The sequence below is a fragment of the Globicephala melas genome, chromosome 20, assembly GCF_963455315.2.
Source record: "Globicephala melas chromosome 20, mGloMel1.2, whole genome shotgun sequence".
In the NCBI taxonomy this organism is placed as follows: domain Eukaryota; kingdom Metazoa; phylum Chordata; class Mammalia; order Artiodactyla; family Delphinidae; genus Globicephala; species Globicephala melas.
This window is the reverse complement of record NC_083333.1, coordinates 6545025-6572545: the sequence shown is the minus strand read 5'-3', so window position 1 is coordinate 6572545 and position 27521 is coordinate 6545025. Positions and strand designations below refer to the sequence as shown.

Below are 27521 nucleotides of genomic sequence, written 5' to 3'. Positions count from 1 at the left end.
AGAACAACACTGTGCCTCTCCAGTGACTCTTATCACGTTGTGTCACATGCTGTGGTCACACACAGGGATGTCTTCATTCTCCACTGGATACGGAGGTCTGTGAGGCATCTGGCACACCCCTGCAGCCAGCAGCCAGTAGAGGTGTGTAAGCATGGATTCAACTAAGCAGAAGGCCATGTCTGCACACCCGGGGAAGGACAGAGGGCACAAAGCCTGCTGCTCCCAGGACCAGGTGAGAAACATGCATGCAGGATGCCCCTGAAGTGGGGATGCTGGACAGAGCCTGATGGGGAAACAGGCTCCACCGAGGCAGGGTAAGCCTGGCTGTTCAGGAGGAGGACACCGGTGCTTGTCAGGGGGCTCCCTCTGGGCAGATGCACCCGCAGTCTGACCCTCAGCCCTAGGACATTCCCCTGAACCAAACATCCCTGGGGTTACTACTATGGTCTTCCTCTCCGCTGTTCAAAGAGAGATGCCTGGGTTTAAAGACTCCTTAGAGGCCATTTGGTCATGTATTTCTCAACAACTGTTCCCAAAGCACCTATTTATTACGTGCTGAGTACTAGGGCATAGGACTGGAGCAAACAGCCCCCTCACTAGAGCTGAAATTCTAGTGGGGAAAAGAGAAAGCAGAGCGTGCAACTTTCATTCAGTACCAACAAAGCAAAGCAAAGAGGTAAACGTCTGGAACCAGGAAGCTGGGCACCCAACCTAGACTGTAGTGGGCAGACATCAGGGAAGGGTCATCAGGTGAGGTTAGGCCTAAGGCCGAGCCTGGATGGGTGAAGAGGAGAGACCAGGCCAACCAACCAAGCCCCTCCACGCTCTTCCTTCCATTCATGCGTAAGGCTCTGCCTGTAAGGTGCTTTCCTCTAGCCACTGTTTTCAAATACGTGAATTTAAGGCTATCCATTGTCCTCTAAAGAGCACTTTGGCTACATCCCATGGGTTTTGATATGGAGTGCTCTCATCTTCAAGCAGGTCTAAACAGTTTGCAGTTTCCATTTTGATTTCCTCTTTATCTTGAAAGTTTTAACTTCCCAGGCATATATTTAACTATATTCTAGCTGTTAATTTCTAATTTTACTGCACTGTAGTTTGTGAACATGACCAGTACACTATCATTTTTTCTTTTCAATTTGAGATTTCCTATGCAGTCTAATACATGATAAATGTCTGTGAATGTTCCATGTGTGTTTGACAGAATCTCAGTTCTCTGTCAGGACACAAGATTCTGTGCATTTTTAGATCAAGTGATATTCAAGGCTCCCTCTGTTATTTATTTGCCAACTTGATCTGTCCATTTCTGAGGGGCCTCCCAGGTCCTTTCTCTTGCATACATCTTGCTTTTCCTTAAGAAGGACTTTTTCTTCTCTTGCTTTCCTATTCTGCAGTGTTTGGCATACACTGTTCCCCAGGAAACGTCCCATAATTAACCCCACTGCATTCCGAGCACTGACTCCTCCTTGGCCCGCCCTCCATATGCTCTGTGCTAATGGTTAGAGTCTTTCCCTGGGCACATAAATGTACCTTGAAGACTATAAAGAAAGACCTCCCACTCTTACATCCTGCCTCCCTTGTCAGACTCCCAAACCTTACCACTTCCCCTCCCTCCACCTCCCTGGCACACCCAGTTCAAAGGGCCCCAATAAAAATGGCCTACTTCCCTGCCCCAGCTGAGGCCAGGCTCTGCTTACCTCCTTCTGGATTTCACTCTTAAGGGCAGAGATCTTCATTTTCATGTCCTCCAGCTCGTGGTCTGGGAAGGGGTGCACCTGGGGACTGGCCTCAGACTCCTCAGGGGATGGAAACACTAGGTCAGCCAGGGGGATGTACCATTTGCAGTCATATTGCTGGTGCTTCCTGCAAACAAGTCAGAGGGAGATGTGAGCCAGAGAGGAATTTGGATCTTCAGGCCTGAATTGCTGGAACCAAACACCACCTGAAAGGGATTTACTAAGAACTCATCACAGGCAAGAACGATCCCCCTCCTTGAGGAGCCTAATCAGGAAACACTTGTGGAATTATGAGAATTGGGTTCTAGGGTCAGGCAGCAGTAAGGGCTCTGGACCTTGGGCCTGTCATTCTTCTGGCCCAGAACAACTGATGTTCTTAAACAGCCCAAACCTCTAGGGTATGAGCAAGAGTGGTCTCATGCCTTCCTGTTCCCCATCCCACACTCTTCCTTCCCTTCTAGCCTGTCTATACTTAGCTTATATTCATTATCTTCTAAGCTAGAGATAGAATACAGACGCTATTTTGAATGCCAACTTTTATCAATAGAGGTCACATGGGATACTGAGTTGAGGATTATAAAGCCACATCCAAGGGACTTCCCTGGTGGCGCAGTGGTTAAGAATCCGCCTGCCAATGCAGGGGACACGGGTTCGAGCCCTGATCCGGGAAGATCCCACATGCCGTGGAGCAACCAAGCCTGTGCGCCACAACTACTGAGCCTGTTCTCTAGAGCCTGTGAGCCACAGTTACTGAAGCCCGTGTGCCTAGAGCCCGTGCCCTGCAACAATAGAAGCCACCACAATGGGAAGCCCACGCACCACAACAAAGAGTAGCCCCCACTCGCCGCAACTAGAGAGAGCCCGCACACAGCAATGAAGACCCAACGCAGCCAAAAATAAATAAATAAATTTATTTTTTTAAAAAGGGAGTAAAAAAGAAGTAATCTCTGAGAATGTACCTTAAAAAAAAAAGCCACATCCAAGTCTAACGAGAAACGGTGCCATGGTCCACTAGTAACGTCTGCCTTGGGCAAAGGACTTAAGGCAGAGGTACGTATACTTACGACTGTCACCTCCGCTTTAGAATCATCTCAAATGTCATCTAGTTCCAGGGAGTCATCCCTTCTTTTGAAACTCATAATAACCTCTCCTTCTCTCACTTCCCCCAGGACTTTGGTTTGCACCTCCCTGCAACACTGAGCGTATGGCTTGTCTCCCCTGGCACACCGTAGATGATAAGGAAATACAGCTGGAAGGATGTGGGAGTGAATACTGAATAAGCTTTTCTGCTCATGACACAGGGACACCCATATCACTGGGTATAGTGACGGAGCTGGAAAGAAGCTTTCAAGTCAGATTAAGGTTCAAATCCCATCTCCTCCACTTCAGTTGTGCGACCTCGGGCAACTTATTTAACTTCATTCTAAGCCTTTTCTCTCATCTGTGAGATGGGGATAATAATACCTACTTTGTGGAGTCACTGGGGAGATTAGAAATAATATATTCAAAGCATTTGTCGTGGCACCTGGCACGGCATAACCATTCAATAAACGATACCAGCAGATTTAATGAATATTCACTGAATTGCAGTTAGCAAAAATTTAGAGATGTCTAATAAAAGGAGAATGCTTAAGTAAATTATGGCATATCCACTTGTAACATCACGCAGGAAAGTAAAATGATGATTATGAAGATTAGGCAGCAACAGGGAAAATGCTTATGACGTGAAATGGAAAAAGCAGAGCCCCAAATTGGGTATTCACTCTGATTACAAGTATACGAAGAAACATAAGAACATTTTAAAAAACTGGAAGGAAATACAGCAGCAGGAGACCGATGCTTATGTTCAGGTGGGTGACGGGTTTTTTTTTTTCTTCTGTAATCTGGTTGCGTTATCTTTACAATTAAAACCATGATTTATTTTTAGAAAAAGGCTATGAAGTAAAATAAAATTAATTAGTATGTTTTTAAAAAGGGGAAAAAAAATGCAGACTGCCCCCGGTTGCTGAGGGGCTCCACAGTGGGCAGGGTCTAGCTGCACTCTAGCCCCCCATCCTGCACACTCACCCCGCCGATGTCTTCTTTAGCTTGGCGCACAGTAGGACGTCTGTGAAGAGGAAGACATGCCGCAGCTTCCGGGAGCCCTCCGACACCTCCACCAGGAAGCCGTCCTTCACCAGCTGCCGCGTCTGAGGGAGATGGTACACCCGCCCCCGCCTGGGAGTCAGCCCAGGGCCCAGCCTGCACCCATCCAGCTGTGGGGGTGAGGGTGGAGCTCCAGGGAGGGACCGTAGTGTCTGGTGGTTAAGAGCACTGGCTTTGGGGTCAGGGACATGGGCTTAAATCCAGACTCTGCCACTTCCTGGCTGTGATCTTGAGGGCAATTTCCCCGATTTCTCTAAGCCTCAGTCTTAGAAACTGTAAAATGGGGATGACGATATTTGCCCCGCAAGGTAGGAGTCATGGTGTATGTAGAACAGTTAGCACAGTGGCCGGCATGTAAGATGTGATCAACAAGCGGTGGCTTTCCACTTCCCTGCAGCTCTCAACAGCTCACACCTGGAAGGACCCACCCTGGGTGATGAACACTCCCTCCCACCCCCACCATAAAACCCCCCTAACCCTGCCTAAGATGTTGATCTAGTTTCAGCTAAACCTCGACCCGCAGAACCACTCAGGCCCATTTACACCGTCTCTGACCCTGGACTTCCTTCCGTGGGGCCATCACAGTGTCCTGCGGAACCTGCAGCCGTCTCTAACCTGGGCTCCGGCTGGCCCAGAGCATTCTGCTCCAGGCATAACTTCCAGAGCCTCCTCCCTGCCGCCCTCAGAGCCAGCAGGCTGCTGTGGGGCTGCCACTACCTGTCCCAGCCTTCCCCGTATTACGTGCCGCGTGACCTATATACGTTGCCATATGTAGGTGAGTACCTAGAAAGTACACAACTAAAATGATCTGAAACTGGTCATGTTCCAGGGCCTCTGGAGCTCTTTCAGACATCCGCAGAGTCCAACAAACTGGGGACATTCCAGGGTTTGCAAACCAGGGCTGGGAGCTGCACCAGGAACAGCTCTCTGTACCCTATTAGTCACTCTCCAGAACGTGTCCCTCATTACTTCCCTCCCCAGGAGACACTGAAGGCTCGTAAATGTCACAAAAGGAGCATAAACCCAGCCAGCCTTCACTCCTACACGCCACTTAATTACCTCTCTTGGACAGGAAACCCCGTGCGTGGGCCAGGCTGCTGACCCATGCAGGTAACGGTCCCTTTGATTTTTCACAGTGCTTCCCCTCACTGAGGTGTCCCCACCCTTCCACCAAAAAGGGCCCCCAGGGAACTGGAGCTGCTAGCCACACCTAGGTGCCCACCTGGGACAGTCCAGCCACCTGGCAGCCTCAGTTATCTCTCCCTGACTCCACAAGCTCCCTCAGCCCGAGCCATTATCTTCCAGGGGACTCTGAGGACATCCTACTGCCCAGAGGGGGCTGTCTGCATTCAAGAACGAGATAGCCAGAGCCCTGGTCTGGGGGTCAGCACATGAGGCTCGCAGACAGATAACCCCAGCTAAAGAATCCAGTTCCGACACTTATAGCCGAGAGACCTCATGCAGGAGACCTGGAGAGACTCTCCGGGGCCCCGTTTCCTCTTCTGCTCCTGTGGACTATTGTGAAGGTTCATGAGATGCTGGACTTTAAGCTGTCAGTCCAGGACCTGAAGGCCTCTCCTTGGCAGGGAATGAGAGATCAGGGTTGGAGAGCCACAGAGCGTTGGGCAGGGGTGCCCGAGCGGGGCAGGAGAGCAGGGACGGGCAACCTGGGTGCTGGGCTATGCTGGGTCCTGAGCTCACCTCCCCCTTGGGGGTTGTGACTGCAGTCCGGCGGGGGTCAATGTCCTCATTGATGCTGGACAGGAAGTTCTGGGAGATGCGGAGGGCATCCTGTAGCAGCGGGTAGTCTGGGTGGTCCACAGGTGTGTGCTTCAGCAGGTCCTGGGAAGGATGGGGTGGTGAGTTGCGGGGAGCGGTTCTGGGGCTTAGTGAGAAGACAGTGGGGAGAACTCTACCCTCACTGAAAGAATTCCGAGGGAGACACTAGGGACCCACACTCTAACCTGGTCATGCCTGCAAAATCTGAAATAAAAATTAGGGTCGGAGCAGCAGGGGTGAGGGCAGTGGTGCCGCTTTATTCCTGCTGCAGTCATTACTCTTTCCCCGGGCAGCACAGGCCAGGTGGAGTCTCGTGTCACCAAGCAGCTGGGAGAGACACCCCGCTACTCACCCCACAGCTGCTCCAAGGACACTCGAGACCATCAGTCAAGGGATCGGGAGGCAGGAAGTGCCTGCCTCCTGGGGAGCATCTGGCCCAAAATCAAGCTTAGTAGCCAAGCTACTTTTAGGCCCTGGACCCATCGGCATGGTCACCACAGGCCAGGCAGGTGCAGTCAGGGCCCAGCGACCCTCTGCCCAACTCCCCAGATGGGCTGTTCTCAGCGACTCCAGTGCCCGCCCACCCTGAGTTCAGTCTCCCATCCAACTCTTAAGCCCTCTCAGGCCATTCAGCAGGGTATACACTCACGTGTAGGACAAGGGTGCTCCTGGTTACTCGGTCAATGGGCTTGTAGAGTAGAGCTGTTGGGGGCAGGGAGAAAGGAGACAGGTCAGATGAAATACAGGGAGCAGCCTGAGACCTTAGGGGGCAGCCTCATGCCCCCGCCCGCCTCTCTCCCTTGCATGGACACCCACTTACAGAAGGCCAAAGTGGGTTCCATGGTAACCCACACCTCCATTTTCACCCCAGGCAGGCCAGATAACACCAAAAGGGGGACACACAGCTCTGGTGGCCCGGGTCCCCTCCCACCTGACTCCTCATCTCCTCTCCCACCAGATGTGACTTCTTCGAGGGCTGTGCATCCCCCAGGCCCGTCCTGGCTTGACCAGGCTCAATGTAGACACAGATACTCCTCTGTACCCTCCACGATGAATCACACAGCCTTACCCCCCAGAGCTCCAGGACTCTGGGGGTCACACCCGGGACCCCAGAATGCAGGAAGGGGACACTGTTTTTCCAGGGAGGGCGGTGTCCCTGTGCCCCATCATTCTCATATCCCTCTGGTCCAAGGCCTGGCACCGCCAGCTGGGAACAGCATGCATCGTTCTGACCCACACGGTTGACCTCATCTCCATGAGGAAGACCCCTCTCCATGCCCTCAACCCCCTCCTGGCTGAGGGCCAAGGAGGCATGCCCAACCTCCACAGAAAGGCTCTGCTCTCAAGCTAGTGGCAGCTGAGGGGCAAAGATTTCCTAAAGGAATTCAGGTGGGGCTTCGAGTATGAGAGCCCCTGAAGAGGCTGGGAAAATGCAAGCTCATCGGGGCCCCCACTGGCCACACCCCTCGGTGACCAGGACACCAAATGAGGATTGCTGGGATTCAGCAGGGACAGGTGGCGGCGGCAGCTGGCCCACTGACACTTCCAAACAAGGCTCCTGCAAGCAGCTGTGCCCTGCCCCTCCCAGCCTGGGGGGTTCAGCTCCGGTCCTGCACCTGGACACCTCTGTCCATGAGGTCATGACCTTTGTCCTCCTGCCGTGGGAGCAGTAAGAGGCAGGATGCTGGTCTGGGGAGGAGGACCCCAGAGTGGGTGTCCCATGGGACAAGGCCGTGACAGGTCCCAGAGCTGACATTCATGGCCCAGCCAGCCCCCAAACCAGAGAATTCCCCAAAGCCCTAGATATAAATACCCTGCGCGTTGCTAAATGGACACTTTGGGGAATAATGTGCTGGCTACGGAGAAGATGCAGTCTCAGTGGTGCGCCTCGAGCCTCATCTGTTGGCTTTGCCTGGCTGCCCGTCAGAATCACCAGGGAACTCTTAAAAGATTCAGATGCCTGTTTCCCCCTCTCCCATCAACTAAACAGCAGGCTCTGATGGGCAGAACCCAGGCATCACCATTTAAAAAAATCTCCTGTGCCGATTCTGATATGTCATAATGGTTGAAAACCACTGCTTTGTGCAAACACATCTCCCATGATTTATTTGCAGCCCTTTCTTAATTAAGCAATTTCTAGAGCCCCTCCCCGTGGGCTATGGGAGCTAGAATGGACAGGACCAGGCTTGGGGTATCTTGGGACAGTGAGGGTACAGCCCAGTTACCAGCCCAGGAGGGGACCAGTTCTGAGGCTGTCTAGGATACCCACCTGTGGCTCAGCCCATCTGCAGGGGGGAAAAAAATCACTCCCTGAGAACCCCAGAGACCCAGAGAAAGTGCAAGCTCAGCAGACACCTGCCAGGGTGGGCCCTCGAGTTCCCGTCCAGGGAAAGCTGATACTAGTGTCAGCTCCCTCTGCCCCGCTGTCAGGTCCCAGGAGGAAGAGGTTTCTGACTAAGCTCAGAGGTCTGCACAAATGGTGGATTGGGTTTCAGACGGGTTATTAATATGCCTAGAGTCACCTCAAGAGTCCACGTGATTGTGGCCGTGTAATGAGTCCTAATGCATCAGCCCCAGGTGGTGGAGGGGCAGGTGGGAGGAAGGGTGGGGAGACGCAAGTACAGGGAGAGGGCCCTGGGGCCACGGTCAGATATGGAAGGAACCAGTGCGGCCCTGACGTTCATGCTCTCCACGGCACCTGCACACCTGCTTCCCCTGAGGATGCAGGGTGAAGAGCCCATCTTTCCCACCTCACCTGCTCCACGGCTCCAGCAGGCTGGCCTGCTTCCTGCCTCTGCTTCACGCACTCTTGCCCCTCCTCACCATGGGGTTCCTGTCTCTGGGACAGACACCATTCACCAAGTTGCAATGCCTGTCTCTCCCCCTCCTCCAGAAAGCCTCCCCTAACCAGGATTTTCACAAGCAACACTCACAGCGCCTAAAAGTCCAACCATGACATGTGCGAGCTGGCCTCTCTCTAGCTTGCTGAGTACTTGCTCTGTGTCCAATGGCACTGTTTTACGTGCGTTATTTCCTTTAATTAAAAAGGGAAGCAATTATCACTAGCCCCATTTTACAGATGCAGAAACTTCTCGAAAGCACAGAGAAATTATGTAACTTGCTCACAGTCACAAAGCTGTAAGGGACAGCTGGGTTTTGAATCTACGCATGGTCTACCCGTGCTCCTATCTTTGAGATGTCCCCTTCTGTAGGGGAGGCAGCACCTGCCAAAGCTCAGTGGCCCTCGGGAGGATTCTGGGAAAGATTCACCGGGAAGGAGTGGATGAGCGGGCCTCTCTTGTTGCCAAGGTGAGCCCCCTTCTTAGGAGCCTGGGTCACACGCGGCTTTCCTTGCACCTCCACTGCGTGTGGCCCTGGAGCCCTGCAGACTGGGCGCTCGGCACACAACCGCTAAGGCAGACACCTGCAGAGTGAGCCCCAAGTGGCACAGCCTCCCTGATACCCCACAACCAGCACCCCTTGGAGGGGCTGAGAAGAGTCAAACAGCGTGGTCAGCAAGGGCTCCTTCACTCCTGACCCCTCACTTGAAAGCTGACTTTGCTGCAGGGACCAAAGAAACCCTGAACTCCAGGTCCCAGGCCTGTTTCACTAAAACTAAGCTTCTTTCGGGGGAAGAAAGAGGAAGCAAAGGGCCGACCGTTTCCTCTTTAGGGAGACTGATTGGAGACTTGACCAACTCCTAGGCCTGACCAAAAAGGGCATTTTCCCCTCAGATCTAGGACCACGCCAGTTTCAAGCCTGTCAGAATCTCAGCCGAGGGGCGGGGACCCAGGTCAGCTTCTGCCTGTGACTACAGCTGTCCTGCTGGGACAGCTGGAGAGGGGCGACCTCAGGGGCTATCTCCATCACGAGCAGTCTTCAATGCAGGACAGCCCGAGAAGGTGAGGGGACAGCTGATCGTGCACAGCGGCCTCCGGGAAGAGCCCGAGAAACCTCAGCGTCGCTCCTCCAGCATGCTGCCACCCCCCTCTGTTCAGCCTTCAACAAGGAGCTCCGGGTTACCACGGAGATATGAGAGCAAAGTGACTGAGAGGGGTGCAGAGACACAATGCCTGGTGGGAGAGAAGAAGGTCCTGAAACCAGCTGCCTGCCACAGGAGCCCAGAGCAGCTGGCCTGGGGCAACATTTGAGCCTTATGCCCCTGCCAGAGGCAGCGGGGCTCATCCCTAAGGTACCTCTGGCCTCGGAAGGCGGGGCCCACTAGCTTCCGGACACTTCCTTGCCTAGATCTGTGCCAGCCTCCTCTGAGCAAGAGCCTGGCTGACTGCACACACCTGTCCCAGGACCTCCTCCCTGAGGGAGCTGCGAAGATGATGCTCTGTCCGTCCCCGCTATTGTATGGTGGGTGTGTGACCTTCACAAAGCAGCAGCCGGCCACGCCCCCCTCTCCCACCAGCATTCACGGCCAAGACCTCAGCTCAAGGGTCTCCAGTGGCTAGAAACGAACCCCCTGGGAGCAATCCAATTCCTTCCTGCTCCCCTGCCATTCAGAGAGGAGAGAGCTAAGGCGGTGTGTGCACTCCAGGCACACAATACCCTGGCCTCTCACGAAACAAAGAGACTCCCAACTTCTCCCTCCAGCCGGGGCTGGCGCCCTTCCGCTACAAGGCACTGCCATCCAGACCATCTGTCACCCTCTGATTGCCCCTGCTGACCCCTCTCCAACCCCAGGGTGGCCACCCCTGCAGGCCCAGCCTTGTCACTTTCTCTCTGCAACAGCCTCTCCAGGAAGTTGCCCCCAGCCTCTGAAGCTGAGGCTCCCCACAGATCCTCGGGGTACCTGGACCCCTCTAGCCTGGTCCTCCCATTTCCAAGCCGCCCTGCCCCGAGCGGCCCCCAGGCTCCAACTCCAGGCTGGAAGCTGGCTGGCGCGGGGTTAACACAGGTCCAGCCACTTGTCCCCCCTCCCTGCCCTGCTGCCCCCCAAACCTTGATGGCCACATTTCAGCCCACTCCAGCCAGCCCCCAGAGGTGGGAAGACACACCACCTCTCGGGAGAGGGGGCCTGGGTTACCATAGGTGCAGTTACAGCAGAAGCGAATGATGAGGAGAATTTCCATGGCAGCCTCCGTCCCCGCGGCAGGAGCGGGCGGCCATCGCTCCCGGCTCCCCAGCTCCCATCAGCGGCCCGGCCACTCAGCCACCTTCCCGGCTGCTGCTGCACAGCCTCCAGAATCAAGCAGCCGCTTCTGAGTGCTCTTCTAGCAAGGGGGAGGGGAGGGGAGGGGAGGGGAGGGCTGCGTGCGTGGAGGGGGGAGGAGGGGGGGAGTGAGCCGCCTGCTGGCATCCTAGGGAGGAGCACGTTTGTAGCTGGCCAGCTGCCTGGGGACGGAGGCTGGATGCCTCGCGTGCACACGCTCACACACACACACACGCATGCTCCCACACACACGCGCATGCACGCGCACGCACACACACAAGCCGGGCACCATAGTCCACAAAGCCAGACAAAGGAAGGTGACTGTTATCCAAGCCATTCCCCAAAGTACCTTCCATAGTGACTGACGTGTGGCTGTCCTTGGAGTCCTTGGGACCTTTCACTTTCAGTTCCTGCCAAACAGAGGAGAGGAATCACTACCTGGCCTGTCCCGTGAGCCTCCCCATCCCCATCGTGAGCAACGCAGGAAGCAGGGCTCTGAAACCCAGGGGTGCAAATAGGAGAAGAGACACAAAGACTAACACGTGCAGGCCTCCCTCTGCCTCTCCACTTATGAGCCCCTGGGCCACACCCATCATCTCCTGGAGCCTCGGGGGTCCCCTGAAGCCCCTCCCCAGCAGCTCAGAGGGCCTTCCAGAGGAGGCCCACACCTTCCTCCACCCCGCAGCAGCGGCCACTACTTGGAGGTCTGTACACGCCAGCCCAGGGCCAACAGGCTTTTAGTGGACAAGCTACCAGGGCACCAGCTGCTCCTTGGGCGTGAGCAGCCCTTGAGGTAGGAGTGGAGGGCCCCACACACCTGCACAGGGGGAAGCACGGAGGGGCAGGCAGTCCGAGCGTATTGAAAGGGACTCACCCAGCCACCGGCCCCACCCGCACTCCCCACCACCATGTCTGGGCTGGGCGTCAGAGAGGAAACTTCAAGGAAGGAAGAGGCAACACCCCTCCTGGATCCCGTGCAAAGTGACAGGGAGTGAGTGCCGGAAACAGACCCCAGGGATAGCTTATCTGATCCTAACCTCTTTCACCTGCCTTTAGAGTCAGAGGTTCCAGCTCTAGCCCTTGCCACTGGACCAGCGTGGCCTGTAATTGGAGCTGTAATGCAATCCTCACTTGGAAGACTGAGTGCATGGTTGGCGGGGGGCGGGGGGGGGGTGTTCCCGGGGGACGTGTCAGCAGGAAGGTGGGGACGAGGTGAGGCCAAGGTCAGGTACCAGGTGATGTTGCCTGCTCTGCCTGGGAGGCAATGCCCAGGCAGCAGGGGCTCCACACTTCCTACTCCTGCCTCAAGCTGTTTCTAGACAGAGAAAACCCCCAGGGACTGAGCCTGGGGTGTGGGGCTGGGGAAAAGGGAGGTTACTCAGCTTCTCAAGGATGTGTCTGGATTCCCAGGTTTAGGGAATTTTTCTCCACGTCCCCTTCCAGGGCAGCCTAGAGGTATGAAATCGCTCTGCTGCAGAGGAGGAGGGCCTAATTGCAGTAATTAAGCGGCAGCAGCAGTGGGAAGTGACAGCGTCTGCGCATGAGTCAGGGTGAGAAGCCACTGGCAGCAGGCCACGGGCCTCGCTCTGCCCTTGGGGCCAGCTGGCTATGAGAGGGGCTTGGGGAAGAGCGCGGGGGTTTCTGCCAACCATGGAGAACAGGCAGTCAGCCCAGGCTAAGAGGAGAACCCCCTGACCACTCTCTGGACCACACATGACCCGGGCACCCGGGCAGCCTTGGCAGGGTCACTCTGAACACAGATGGGAAACCCAGTTTGTTCCCAGGGAGGGCGGGGAGCCGTGAGAGGAACACCCTTTCTCCAGCCTCATTGCTCCACTTAGAGGGACCTTCCCACCCCTCACTCCACTCCGTCCTCCCAGGCAGAGGGTGACTCACCCGACCCCTGGGTTTGGGAGAAGAAACAGAGCTCAGCCCTCCTCTCTCTGCCCCCAGTAGATGTGTTTGAACGTGGAGGGGAAGTGTTAGCAAATCCAGTGTGGCTACAGGTCCGTGTCCACGTTTTTCCAATCCGGCTTTGACTAGTAATCAAGCTGACATTTCCATCTCCATCTGCCCTACTCTTGTACTGCCTCCCAGCTGATTCCAAACTTGGGTATGACCCTTGTAACCCCAGTAGTTTCTCGAAAACTACCCTGCACCTCACCAACTTTTCCAGCAACAGAGCTGAGAGAGAAAGCAAAGGATTCAGAGGGGACCTATACGGCAGGACTTCCAAAACTGCAGAAGGAGCTCCCTTTCCTTGGAACCAGAGGTTCTCCTGCCCCGAGCTTGGAGCTGGGTGTTGTGATTGTAAAGCCAGTGGCCTGGGTGCGAGGGGTGGGGGGTGGGGGGTATCCCTGAGATCTTTTTGGCTCAAGGGGTGAGCTGGGCTGTGCTCCTGAGGAATCCTAGAGCCCTTCCCTGCCACTTCCTGGATAGGAGTGTCGGCGGCAGACAATGCCACATCTTTGCCCTGCGGAGGAGGGTGGTGGGAGGGCTGGGCTGCAGCCGCAGGGACAGGCATACTCCCAGCCAGAAGGTCTAGGGCTTCTTACCCACGTGGCCTTTGTCCGCTCTCTGTGGGACTGCAAGGATCTTAAAAGATCACCTAGTCCAGACTCCCTCAAATCTTCCCGATTATAAAAATCACCTGGGGAAGTTTGTTAACAATACAGACTCCTGGGCCCCACCCCAAACCTTCTGAATTGAAGCTCCAGGGAAGGTGCCTGAAGATCTGCATTTTAAACAGTGGCCCCTGGTGGTTCTTGTCCAGCAGGCTTGGGATAAGCTGGATCAATCCAGACACCTCATTCTACAGCAGAGGAAATAAGCCCAAGAGAAGGGAAGTGACTTGCTTAAGGTCACCACAGTGTGGGAGAATGCTGCCTTTTTAATTTCCTTTTTTGCTTCCCCTGTTCTAATGCAGAATAACCTAAAAGAGAATAACAAAATCATACATAAAGCGATATTCTTATGTTAAGAGGGAAAGTGTCGCGGGCAAGAAAGCAAATCAGGCTCAGTGTTACTCATCCGGGGAACCATCTTCCTCACTGGCAAGCAGGGGAGGAGAGGCCCTAAGGCTAGAAGGCTCTGAGCAGCCCCCCAAACCCCGAGTCGTAGGGGTGGCTGTGCAGGGAGCTGCCCACCTCGGAGATCTTCTGGAATTGGTTGTTGGACTGGCTGCACTTCTCAGCTGTCTCCAGAGCGACTTTATAGTTATCCACAAACGCTTTGTACACGCCAAGCTGGCTGGCCTGCAGGGAGAAGAGAGAGAAGGGCAGGAGAGGGGTGGGGAGAGAGGATTAATGAATGGATGAAAGCATAACCAGAGCACCTGGAGCTCCCTTAGCACTCAGAACCTCTAACTCAGTCCGAGCGGCTAGCTGGGAGCAGAAGGAAAAGGCAGGGTGAACATACTACAGTATCCCTTTGAACTTGGTAGTTTCCATGGAAACTGGCTCAGCCAATAAGGTTAACAAGGGGGTATTGGGGGTTGGGGGGAGCAGGGCACGGCCTTTGTTGGCATGCCAAAACTCAGTTCATTGCAGCATTTGGCTTTATTTAGCATCATCAAAGTCTCGCACGGTTTGAAGCCCCTTAATGCCTCACGCATCTTTCACATCCTGGAATTAGCTGAAGCAGGGGGAGACAGGGAGAGGGGTGGGCACATGTGGCCTGCTCAGTGCCCCACTCCCCATGCTCAGTGTGGGGAACTGTATTTAAAGGCACAGTCCCCACTTCCCTTGGCCTCCCTCGAGGTCCTTGTCCCCACCTCCTCAGCCTTCAAGGAGCCAGAGGTCCTTCCTCTCTACACATTTGCATGTCGCTTTGAACCTAACACAAAGCTTTCCACAGCTTCGGACCACACAGAGCCTCGTCGCCCCCTTGGGGAGGCAGAACAGATGCCATCAGCCCTTTCTGCAAAAGGGGAAACCAAGGCTCGTTAATTCAATTCCGCAAATATTTATGGAAAGCCTTCTCTGTGCCCTGCACGTACATCTCCTCTTACCAGAGCAAAGGGTGGAAATTCTAATGAAACCACAATGAGATACTACTTCATACCCATCAACCTGGTCAAAATTTAAAAGTCTAATGATATTAAGGGTTGGAAAGAATGTAGGAAAATAGGAACTTTCCCAGACTGCTTGCGGGGGGTGTAAGTTAGTATAATTATTTGGAGAGTAATTTGTCAATAACTAATAAAGTTGAAAATATGCACAGCTTAGCCTGCTACTTAGCAAATCCTCTTCTACAGACAGACCCCAGGGCTACTTGCTACACGGGGATACTGAGTGCCTAAAATGGGACGAGTCCAAACTGAGATGTGCTGAGTGTAGAATACACCCTGGGTTTCAAAGGCTTAGTATGAGAAAGAGAATGTAAATGATCTCATTAATTTCTTAATCTTGTTTACATGTTGAAATGATAATATTTTGACTCTATTGGGCGAAATAAAATATATTCTTCACATTAATTTCACCTGTTTATTTTTAAACAGGTGACCACTAGACAATGGTCACTTAATGGACCACTTAAACAATGTGACCACTAGAAAAGTTTAAGTTATATACGTGGCTCGCACTGTATTTCTACTGGAAAGCACTGCTCTAGAGAAACTTGAATATGTGTGTGCACAAGGAAATGTGAACAAGGGTATTTACCTGCCTCACTCTTTCTTTTGTGAAAAGACTGGAAACTAATGCCCACAAGGGGAACCCATACACACACAATGTGTAGGGGAACCCATACACACAGTGCCGTTAAAATGGATGAACTAGATCTTTGTGTAGCAACGTTGACAAGTTTCAAAATGAATGCTGATTGAATTGCAAAATATATGATACATACAGACACACTTATATACACTTTAAAAGTACATGCAATGCCATAAAAAGATATATATGCATAGCGAAAACACGAACTGCAGCCTAGAAGGCTACACACCAAATTCATGTCAGTAGCTGCTTCTAGGTTGAGAGGAAGGGCAAGAGGAAAGGGAGAGAGAGAGAGACTTCATTCTCATCTGTAACGCTTTATTTTCTTGATTGAAAAGTCTTTCCATATATCTTCAGAGCTTAACATCTGTTAATTCTGGGAGGTGACTGCACCATTGTTTGCTACATTATTCTCTAGATTTTCTGGTTAAAATTTTTTCCAATGAAGTAGCAAGGACGTTCTACCCACCAAGGTACGAGGCGGGAAGTGGGCTGCCCCTGAGCCCTGCCCCGGATCGACTCTGCTTTCTGCAGAATCCCTGTGCTCCTCAAAGATCCGAAGAGGTGAGTGGGGGACCTGTAGCCACCCAGGGGAGAGACAGAACTCGAGGAAGCTGGCAGGTGGGGCGCAGGAAAGCCAGAGGGGAAAGTGAGAGCTGGGATGCTTGTGAAGAAGCCAGGGCCAGAGCCATGCAGGTCTCAGCCCCAGATGGGCCAGACTTTTCAGAAAGGAAAATCCCAGATGGGGAGGGGCGGGAAGGGATGGAGTTCGTTTCCTCTTCCAGAGGGAGCCCTGGCCCACTGGTGTCCCGCGCTACAGGGGATGTGCTAGCCAGTCACTTCCTAAACCAAAGTATCATTGCTATTCTTCTAAGTATGCGCATTCCTTGTCCCCCTTCCCACAGAAGGATAAAGGCTGGGTGCTCAGGGTGCAACGCTACCCCCTCCTATCCCACTACAGAAGGGAGTAGCCGGAGGTGAGCCAGAAGCAGGAGCCACCTGGGCAGAAGGCCTGTGTGCAGGGGTCACCGGCCAACCCAGGCACTGCCATCTCCACGGAGCACCTTAGTCTGCAGGGCCCAAGGCCTGGCCTGCCAGGGCCATTAACTGGGAAGTGGAGGTTGCTTGGAAACAGCAGCTTGGCACTGGGGTGATCCCATAAAACAAATAACAGAGATGCTAATTCCCTTCTCCCAGTAATGGATAATCAAATACCCGGAGACCAGCTGAAAATAAACTGTCTCCAGATGCTTGGCCTGCCCGGCCTCCTCCCAAGCCTGTAGCCCCAGGGGCTTCAGACATCAGTTCATGATGCAGGGGGAGGGAAGAGAGGGGTAGCAAATTCATAGCCAGGCCAGTGAAGCTCAGACCAGAATGGGGAAGCCTGGTGACAGCAGGGTCCAAGTGACAAAGATAAACTGGGACAGCCTTTCCACTATGCTCCAGGCTACTCACTCCTACCACCGCCCCCCGCCCCCGCCACCGGGGTTTGCTCTCTTCTGCCCTCCTGAGGGCTGAGGAGAGGCTGCCCACCAAGCCAATCAGCTCAGGCTCCTGGACCAGGCGGGCAGTGATGACTGGGCGCTCATCATCCCTGAACTGGGGCCAGCACTCTGGGGCTGACAGACCAGAAGTGTGGAGTTCCCTGGCAACAACGCCTTTCAGGGGTGCTTCTTCCTAATAATAATAATAATAGCGGTAATAATAGTAATAACAGTAATGATAATGGCTAACTACGCAGTATTTACTCATTTACTATATTCCAAGTCCTGTTCCAAGAACTGTTCAGGTATTAACTCACTCAGTCCTCACAACAACCCAGTAAAGTAAACACCATCATTATCCCCGTTTTTACAGATGAGGAAGCTGAGTCAGGAGAAGTTGGGTAAGTTGCCCAGTGTCACAAGTTTAACCTGTGGCAGAACCCGGATTCAAACCCAGCTGCGACCTGGCTCTAGAAACTGTGCTCATCTCTGTAACACTGCTGTCCCTCAGGACACAGACCTCAGGTCCTGTGATGTCTCCTCAATGCCTTTCCAACTTCTCCCTGGTCCCAGGGGTCAAGGACACGGTGCACTCATTCACCCATTCATTCACTCACTCACTCGCTCATTCATGTATTGATCACGGGGCTGGTTCTGGGGGTCCAAACTGAAGAAAATACAGTCTGTCCTCCTGGAGCTTATGGTTCTGGGGAGTCAGGCAGTTTAGTGTTCATGGAGTGGGTACGCATAGGGGCTGCATTTCAGAGGCTGTGGAAAGCTTCTCCACAGAGGTCATTTCTAAATTGGAAACTGACCAGAGAAGCCAGATAAGACAGAGAAGGACATTTCAGGCTAGAGCGCAAGTGCAGAGAGGTCAAGCGCGCCTGCAGCGTGAACTGAGACCAGAAGGTTCAGCGTCGGGGGCGCAGAGGGGGTTGCTGAGGCCAGCAGCAGAGGGTCTCATAAGCCACTCCTCGGAGCCTGGCCTTTATCCAAACCCCTGAGCAGGGGGGACTTGAGGTCCGGTCAGGAGTTTAGAAAACGCTCTCCTGCTTTTAGGTAGAGGCCAGAGGCTGCCTGGGAGGCAGGTCTGGGGCAGAAGCCACTCAAGAGGCCACAGCAGTGGTCCAGGTGAGGGCGCCAGAGTACTGGAGAGAAGCAGGTGGCTGTGAGCTTTAACGAAGTGGACTCCATGGGATGCAGGGAGGTGTTAGGGGGTGGGGGAGGGGAGGTGCCAAGGATGAGCCCCCGGGAGTCATGGATGGACGGTGGTTGGGACATGGCCGCACCCACTGAGACAGAGGCAGGGAAAAGAGCAAAGAACCTCAGAGCCAATGAGTTCAGTTTTTAGCATCTGAGCTTGTGGCCTAGGAGCATCCAAGCAAGAGTCTTCTCCATGTGAGAAAAGCAGAGCCCTGCCCATTCAACAGGTCCCACCACTGCAGGGGAGGAAACGGAGAAGCACTGCTCCCTGCCCCGCCCCCACCCATACCCAGAGGATAGGGCCACAGACTTCTGAGCTCCATCCCGCCTGCTGGACTGGCAGAAGTTATGTGGCGGAGAGCCGGTGGGGGCCCTGTGGGTGTGACTGGGGGTCCTCAGGGGACGCGGCCAGAGACGGACGCCGAGCTAGAGGAGAGGGTCGTTCCCGACCAAGGCCGCACGCTACTTCCACCTCCTCTGTCCCTCTCCCTGCCCTGCGGGTGGGCTGGGCTCTTAGTGCTTCCTGCTCCAGGGTCCTCAGGAGAGGATCGTTGGCTGACATGGTCTCCCTCCGGACTCTTCACTTCAGAGGCAGCGCGGAAGCGAGGCGAGCGTCTGAAGTCTCAGGTGAGCAGTCCCTGCCTGTCCACCTGGCACTTGGCCCTCGGCCGGCTGAGGTACAGGGCCCTGCAGCCCAGCAGGGGAGCCTTCGGTCCAGCCCTGGAGCCCCCAGGTGAGAGAAACAGTGCCCTGCCAAGGGCACCTACCCACGTGGCCTGTCCCTGGCAGCCCTAGAAGCAGTCTAGGGCTTCACTGGGGGAGGCCGGGAGTCGGGGCAGCAGGCCCAGGTTCCCCATAAGGCAGAAGCCCAGGCTTTCCTCCAGGACTCAGAAATGACTCAGGCCTTCAAGGAGGCCAGGAGGTCTGGGGCTGACCAGTCCTCTCTCAACACCGGCAACTCCACTGAGGTCCCGGGTAAGGGCCCTCCATCGACGGGAGACTCACCAGCTTCTGGAAGAGGTGGCCCATGGTGACCTGGCTGTCCCACTGCTGCACCTTGGGGCAGAGGTTGTCATAGAACTCCTTGTGGATCTCGTAAATGTCCTGGATCTTGTAGAAGATGGTCTCGATCTGTTGGATGGTGAGCACGGGCTGGGAGGTGGTGGCAGTGGCCTTCAGGGGTTTCATGGGCTGGGCAAGAAGAGGAAGAAAGAGCAGAGGTGAGAGGGAAATCAACCGGAGGGTCAGCAGGCCCAGGGCCCAGATTAGGCCCTCCTGCTGCTCGAGTTCTGCCCAGATAAGGCCACTGAGGCCAGGGGACCTGAAGCGTGCTTTGAATGGAGCAGCTGCTGTCACAGGCCCCAGCAAGCCACCCATTACTGTAAGAAGAGGGAGCCTGGTCCAGCAGTCCCATCAGGTCCGAGGGGTGGCGCCAGGACACACTTCTCCCACCCTGTGTCCCCTGAGGGACCTCTGGTTCTCAGCCTGTACTGGGTTTGCTTGATGGTTTAACAGGGTCCATAGCTTTCTTCCACAATGGCCTCATGCTCTGAGTCACAAACTCCCTTGTCATGCTTCAGTGGGAAGGAGGGTTGACGGGGAACTCAACCCCTTAGCTATTTCCTTCCAAGAAACAGAACATGATTCTAGGACTTGGGGAATAGAGTTTCTAAGGGACCCAAACCAATCTCAGCTGCACTGATACCTTAAGTTCCCATCACTTAGTACAGAGAGAGTGAGCGTGGCACGCATGCCACCGTGCTACCTCCTGTACCCATGGCAGACATTGCTAAGCAAGCACAATGACCTTCCTCACTGAGCCTTGTCGTAGCCTCAGACTCTTTCTCAATGCCGAGGCTGACATGCAAGATGACATGCAATATCCCTATCTGTCATCTCTGCTTATCTACACCAAGGTGCTCCAAGGCTTGCTGGTGGAGAGGGTGAGGTGACAGATGGAAGCTCAGGACCATCCCCAACACTTGCTGGCTGAAGTTATCACCGTAAAGCCCAACATGAAGGGAAAATGAGCCTTGGATACATCTTCTTCAGTGGGATTTCTGTATTTTCTAAATCACCTCCAGTGAGTAAATATTAATTTTATAATCAGGAAAAAAAGCTATTAAAATTTATCACTGAAACAAACAATCAATGATACTGAAGGATAAAGAGCTCCTCCATGGTTGAGCTTCCTTCAGCCCTAAAGCCCCCAAAGATGCCCAGACTGCACACCAAAGGCCCTGCAGGGGAGAGGGTCTGGGAACCTGCCCCGTAGAGAAGGCATGGGGGTGGGGAGGTGGGGGGAGGGGTACGCGTACTTGAGAGAGAGAAGCCTGAGTCGGACACGCTTGGTGTTCTTCATCTACTGTGAAGATAAAGGGCTGTGTGGAAAGAGGTCTTTGACTTAGTCTGGGTCCTTCTGGAGACCCAGAGGGCAGAAAGGAGAAGTTGCAGGCGCAGGTATGGGCTCACTAGAGCTGCCCCCCGCTACCTCACAGGATTAGGTAGCGAGCTTCCGACGAGGCAAGCATTCTAGCAGAGAACGGGTGACTCAGTGCTGGACTGCAGGGAACACCTCCCCTGAGGGAGGCCGAAGTTATCGCTGGCTCACCCTGAGAGAAGACCCCCAAGCTCGAGCCAGCCACGGCTGCCGGATGTCCAGCCAGGCTTCACTCTATCCTCCCATCTGTCTGTCCACAAGGGGAAGTCCCCTCTACTTAAAGACCCAGACAGTGCTCTGACTGCTAGCTCCCCTGTCCTCCCAGCTCTAAAAAATCCAGACGTGATGATGAAAGCAGGAAAAAGCAGAAGTCCTCCTCTGACCCTCTCAGTGCTGGAACCAATGAGGCCTTAACGTCCAGCCCTTTGCTAGGAAAGCAGGCTGGGGTTCGACCTGGTGCAGGCCAGGCAGTGTGGGCCAGAGTCCCAATTCTGCCGCTTAATAGCTGTGGGCAAGTCACTTAGCATCTCTGGGCCTCAGCAGCCTTGTTTGTGAAACCAGGATACTATTACCTTCTCAAGAACACTGATGGGAAGATCAAACGCCATCATTTACCTAAAATATTGAGTATGTGCCTGGCACACAGAAGGCAATCAGTAAGTGTTAGCTGCTACTGTTATTACTATTTACCCCACAAATAATGGACCAAGTGCCCACGTAAGGCCAGACCAGGGGGTGTAGTGGGTAGTCAGTGATTCACTGATCACTGCCCCCGTGGAGCCTCCGATCTAGTAGGGGAGACAAACAAAACACGAGGAAACAAACACAAAATCACACATAAGTGCAATGAAGGAAATGAGAAGGGGATGTCCTGCTGAAGGACAAGAAATGGAAGCGTGGGGGCAAAGGGGACAGTATTTCAGGCAGAGCTCCTCAACGCCTGGTCCCAAGGTGGGAAGAGCTTGGGCAGAGAGAGGAGCTAGAAGCAAGCAGTGAGCCTGTGTGCTGCGAGCAAGGGGGTTGGCGAGCAGGGCCCTAAAGGAGGGCTGGAGGGGTGAGCAGAGGCCAGATCACACAGGGGGAAGGAATGCGGCTTTTAAGCCCATGTAATGACCTGGCTTTCCCCGGAGGGACTGAAACAGGGGAGTGACGGGGTCCAATTTTCCCTTCAGGAGATTATTTTTATGACTCATGCTCCTTGCTCCGGACAACGTTACAATCTATTTGGGTAAACTGGACAAACACAAATGAAACATTTTCGTGGACAAAGCGAGATACACTTATTACTCGACTTGGACTGTAAATACCAACCAACTGGCACAGCTCGGAGAGGGCTTCACAGAGGAGGTGATGGGAAAGGGCCTCAGAGGGAATATCAGAGTAAGTGGAGGGTTGGGGCCTGGGGAAGCATGGCAGGCAGGGACACAGAGGGAACCGGGGCCAGGAGAAAGGAAGAACGTTTTCCCCACCCCAGGCGGGCAGCGACATTGAGCTCACGGCTCCCGATGTTCCGTGAAGGATACAGAGCCGGCCCTTGGGATCCGTCAGAGTTTATCCTTTTTACCTCTATCTACCCAGGTCCAGAGGAGGGTCCAAGTCACCGCGGAGTCCCTGTCCCAGCCGGGGTGCAATCCCCACCCGGGGGGAATAAAGGAAAGAGGAGAGAACAGTCCTGGGGAAGGAGCGGGGAGGGGCGGTCAGGATTTCTCAGAAGCTGCTGGGGAAGCACTCAGGCCTATGCAGGGACAAGACACAAGTGCTCTGCTTCCTCCTGAAGTCCCACTCTGTCTGCAAAAGGGGAAGCGCCGGTCACACAGGGGGCAGGTCACACAGACAGGGACTGCGCTTGGGGCATCAGGCCGTTGGTTCTCAGGACAAGGTTGGGGGGGGCCTTTGGGGGAAGGGAAAGTGCTGGATGTGTGCCCCCAGCTGGCCTGAGACCCTGGGAGGTGAAGGCCTGAAAATAGGCCTCGGGCAGGGAGGGCAGCAGAAAGGCACAGGCAGCCCTGCTCTCCTGACAGAGCACACCAGCTCCCCCTCCCTCTTCCCAGAATCCTGCAGCAGAGGACGGGGCGCCAGTTCCCCATTTTATTAGAGTTAACTCTGGCTCTGGGTGTCCCATGAAGTGCTCCTCGGGAAGACGGGCCAGGCGGGTTCGAACTCCTTTCATGACTTCACACTGTCATTTGGCTCTTCTGTCCCCCAGCAAGTTGCCTTTTGACTTGCGAAACCAGGGAAAGAAATCGGCCCACTTCCTCTACCTCCTATCCCAAGAGGCCTGGAGGCTGCCACATGTACTTTTGTTAACTATCACCACAGGCTGGGGGTGGGGGTGGAGGGGTCGGGAGGAGCGTCCTGAACCTATCTTACAGATAAGGAGCGAAGCAAACTCCAGAAGGAGAGCCAAAGAGAGGAGGGCCAGGTGGGACCCAGGGCTGGAAGGTGCTAAGGCAAAGGCAGGCCAGAGGGAGCACCCAGCTCACCTGCAGCCTGCAGAGACTTGCAGAATTACATGCATTTGGTCTGCCCCCTTCCTCCACTCCCCACCTCAGCCCCAGCTCCCAGACCCTCTTCCCTTGTCATCTGAGCCCATCAGGAACCTGGAGGGTTCTGGAAGGTTACCAAACCTTGCCCAGCCAGCAACCCAGGCGGCGGGAACAGAGCCTCCTGTGTGGCCTCCCCGTCTGCGTCTGTGTGTCCACAGTCCAGGCTACACACGACCAGCTGTTTGCGTATCAGGAAGTGTGAAACTGAGAACAAACACTCAGGAGAAGAGCTGCGGGAATGGGGGTAGGGTGGCAAGGAGAGCTGGGCGTGGGAGGCGGAGGGAGCTGGGGAAGACAGGTTTTCTTCTCTGAACGCCTTTGTCAGATCACCCCAAAGAGCAAAGGGCTTAGCTCCTGGGTAGCTGGGAAGGGCCCCCAGCTCCAGGAGAGAGAGGAGGGCTTGATTCCTCATCTCTGAGGCTTATCATCTGAGACTGTGGCCGTGGAGGGTCCTGCCCCCTCTTCCGGAGGGGCCTCCAGGTGCAGACCAGGCCTCCTGGCCCGTCCCTCCCTAGCTCTTGCCTCTGCTCCAGAAAGAACCAAGCCAGGATGAACAAGCTGGGGGGAAGAGGAGGGACCTACCCTGGGTCACACCCCAGGACTGGCAGCCTCAGCCTCCCAGTTTTTACCTTGAGAGCGTGAGCTGTTAGAAAGGCAGGCAGGTAGGGAGTGTTTTGGCCCCTAAATCTGTTATCTTTACCCAGACAAATGGGACTCAAATTAGGCCCAGTGACAGATTAGAACGAGCTGTAATCTAAGAGGGGCATGCTTCTGATGGGAACATGTACCTCCCCTTCCTTCAGGGAACCGCTGGGTTGATAGAAACAAACAAGCTCTAACCTGCGCTCTTTCCCAGAACAGGAGGAAAAATTAGAACCCACTCACACTCAGGCTCTAAGAGCTTCCCCTGCAAACTCACTTACCCGTCACAACGGCCCCATGAAGAGAGTACTAACATTAGCATACCCGGTTTGCTGGTGGACAAAATGAGGCACAAAGGTTCATTAATCTGCTGAAGGTCTGTAGCTAGTAAGCAGTTGAGCAGGGATTCAAAGCCAGGCAGTCTGGTTCCTCTGAACTTCTTTCAAATATGCATCCTTTAAGTAATGACAACTACGCCCCTGTGTCTGGGCACAGCAATTCATAGTTTGTAAGGTGTATTTCGTCTGTCTGTCCTCCTTCCTTCGGATAATATTTCGGTGTCTAAGTACCTGGCACTGTACTAGGTCCCCAAAAGGATCACCTGATTTTCTCAACCCCATGAAGGAGAGAGAGAAGGTAATGGCCTTGTTTTCATCTTCAGATGAGGAAACTGAGGCTCAAGAAGGTTACCCATGGCTTGCCCAAAGCCGGTTTTTTTTTTTTTTTAATTACTTACTTACGTATTTATTTATTTACTTATTTATTTATTTATTGGCTGCGCCGCGCAGCATGTGGGATCATAGTTTCCCAACCAGGGATTGAACCCTTGTTCCTTGCATTGGAAGTGCAAAGTCTTGGCCGCTGGACCACCTGGAAAGTCCCACCAGTGGTTTTTAAAACCGACAACGCATGTAAGAAAGCATGTGGCCCAGTACGTACATACACATATCCACACAAGCCAAAAGTTGCATGAAATAGTACTTATTCTTACTACACGGGATGCAGGCCAACATTTTCTTTCTCGTTGGTTTTAAAATGCTGGTTCACCCCACTACACTGATTACATTACCCACTAATGGTTAAGTTGCACAGTTTGAAAGACAGGGGCAATAAGTCTACTATTAATGGCAGCGTCAAGTCTTGCCCTAGCTCTGGCCCCAGACCCGAGTCCTTATGGACCTGCCAAACTGTTCCTCCCTTGAAAAAATGACTGTGCAGACCAACAAACTCCCAGTGAGATCGACCACCGACTCATCCCAGCATGTTACAAAGCAGCTACTCATCTCAATAGTTACTCCTGGGGTAATAAATGCCAAGTCCCTGGGACACCGGGTGACAGTACCTCACATCTCAGCAAGTACATAAACGCGTATCTTACAATTCTTGTAAGAACGACTATCTACTGATTTCCATCTACCTTTCTGATCCCTCCTTTTTCTGATACCAGCTGATGTGTCAGACTGCGCAACACCCAAGGAAGAGGACTTCACATGCCACAATCACTCTGCACAGTAAGTATCCAGACGCATCTCATATGCACTTTCTTCAGAGGCAAAAACATCTTATGTCTGTGTGGTTACTTTTGCCTTTTGAAAACATTGTATTATTCCCCTCTCAGTCCGATTCTCACAACAACACCTCCGTCTTGGAGACGAAACTAAGGCACATTCACAGAGGGCGGCAGCCTGTCTAATGCCTCAGAGCTTCTCAGAACCACACAGACAGCCCTTCAACACATTTCCGGCCAGAGGGCCTCAGGATGGGGCGAACGGTTAACTACTCCAGGGAGAAGGAAGGAACGGGACTAGGGATGACAAAGAGGTCTCCACGTGACTGACTTGTTGAGATTTGCCCAGAGTACCAGCCGGAGTCGGAGGCTAAGACCCCACCTGGACAGAGAACTGTGATCCATTAGTAATGCCTGCACTGTAGTCAGGGATGATGGAGTGTCTGCCACCCCCAACCAGGTGGTGCTTCTTCTTCTACCTTTCCCAGGGCAGGTAATGGAGAACCGGGGCTGAGAGGCCTTTTCAGTGACCTTGGCTGCCAAGCCATAGGCAGAGTAGTACCACAGACCCCGCCCCTGGGAAGGACTGGTCCAGGTCCCCCTCCCTCTCCAACTCCAAAAGCAGTTTTAGAGCACAAAGGCCCCAGAGTATATACTCACCAGCAACAGAGCTTCCAGCTGGTTAATATAGATCTCCTCGCTGGCCAGGAACCCTGAGAGAACCAGCTTCCTCATCTCCAGGCCTTTCCCTGCTTCCACCTGTAAAAGCAGGTCAAAAGCCAACAGCTCATGAGCAAGGAGACCAAAACCCTGAGCTGCCTGTTTTCTTGCCTGTTTTCTCTTCTTTCACACTTTTGCAGGGGATAAAAGCCAAATACTTATTACAGAAAATTTGTAAAATACAGAAATATAAAAGGAAAAACAATCACCCTTACTCCTACTGCTAATGTCTTGCTTTAATTCTCTCCCATCCTTTTTTTCCCCCACATTTCCTTATTTGTATCCATCCACCTATTCAACCTTATAATAGTGAGCAAGATAAAAAAGAACCTGACCCCATGTGTGGGAGCAGTTTAATGGGGGTGGGGGTGGTGGGATACAGACAGTTAAGAAGGGAAATCAGAGTCATGACTGAGGCAGGGCATGGTCACGTGGAGGGCACAGCAGGGGCCAGAGGAGGTGCTCCGGGGAAGTGATGTGTAAACAGAGAGGAGTAGGGATAGAGAGGATGGGATGGAAGCGGGCATGGGAACCCCGGCCGAGCGGCCTTCCAGCTACACCTCTGACTATATCTTCCTGTCCCTGGGGGTTCAGTCCCACAATGGAAGGTGCTGGCTGTGGGCCATCAACTTTACCCCTTGTACCCCCCGAGCCCCGCCAGCATTTCCTGACTGTGTAAGGCACAGACGCCAACAGGCCTCCTCCTTCCTCCAGAATTCCTTCTCCTCTACGGTGGAGATCATACCCCATTTAGCCTTGAGTGGCCACCAACTAGCACAGTGCCCCGCACACAGAAAGTGCTTGAAAACTTTCCCTGAGTGAAAAGACGTAAAATTCTTCTTGTCACCTAAGATCCCCAAGTCATTCCTGGCCCCCTCTTCCTCCTCTCTCCCCCTCCTCTGCCACACTGAGTCCCCAAGCTCTTCAAAGTGTCCTTGCTCATCTCTTGCAAGGATTCTTCCCTCTGCGCCACCCTCTCCTCTGCTGTGGTAGAGACCCACAGCATCCCACTCCCCACTGGATTCCAAGTGCCGCTCTCTCCTGCCTCCGCTCCACTCACCAGAGCCAGATGAACCTTCCCAGAACGCCACCCTACACCTGAGGCTTGTCAAAGACTCAATGCTGCAAAATGTGATTACTGGGGGACTCAAGTAGGTTCTTCACTCATTTATTTATTCATTCAACAAATGCCCACCAGACCCTGTAGATACAACGGGAAACAAGCGTTCAATAGCCCCTGTGCTCATGTGGCTTATAATCTAGTGGGAAAGAAAGACGTTAAAAAACAAAAGCGGAAGCCACATAGCACAGGGAGATCAGCTTGGTGCTTTGTGACCACCTAGAGGGGTGGGATAGGGAGGGTGGGAGGGAGACGTGAGAGGGAGGAGATATGGGGATTTACATATATGTATAGCTGATTCACTTTGTTATACAGCAGAAACT

At 53.6% G+C, this 27521-nt stretch overlaps 1 protein-coding gene across 4 annotated transcripts in view; it reads right to left on the bottom strand.

Moving 5' to 3' along the window:
- ABR (ABR activator of RhoGEF and GTPase) overlaps positions 1-27521 on the bottom strand; it is a 178160-nt gene that overhangs the window by 45777 nt on the left and 104862 nt on the right. For all 4 annotated transcript variants that reach the window (XM_030861900.2, XM_060290974.1, XM_030861901.2 and 1 more), the window contains 8 exons: positions 26019-26117; positions 19229-19414; positions 13968-14075; positions 11171-11231; positions 6310-6362; positions 5583-5723; positions 3804-3925; positions 1698-1863 (listed from right to left, as the gene is read on the bottom strand). In XM_030861900.2, the coding sequence (XP_030717760.2) occupies positions 1698-1863; positions 3804-3925; positions 5583-5723; positions 6310-6362; positions 11171-11231; positions 13968-14075; positions 19229-19414; positions 26019-26117 (936 nt within the window). The remainder of the gene's footprint in view (positions 1-1697; positions 1864-3803; positions 3926-5582; positions 5724-6309; positions 6363-11170; positions 11232-13967; positions 14076-19228; positions 19415-26018; positions 26118-27521) is intronic.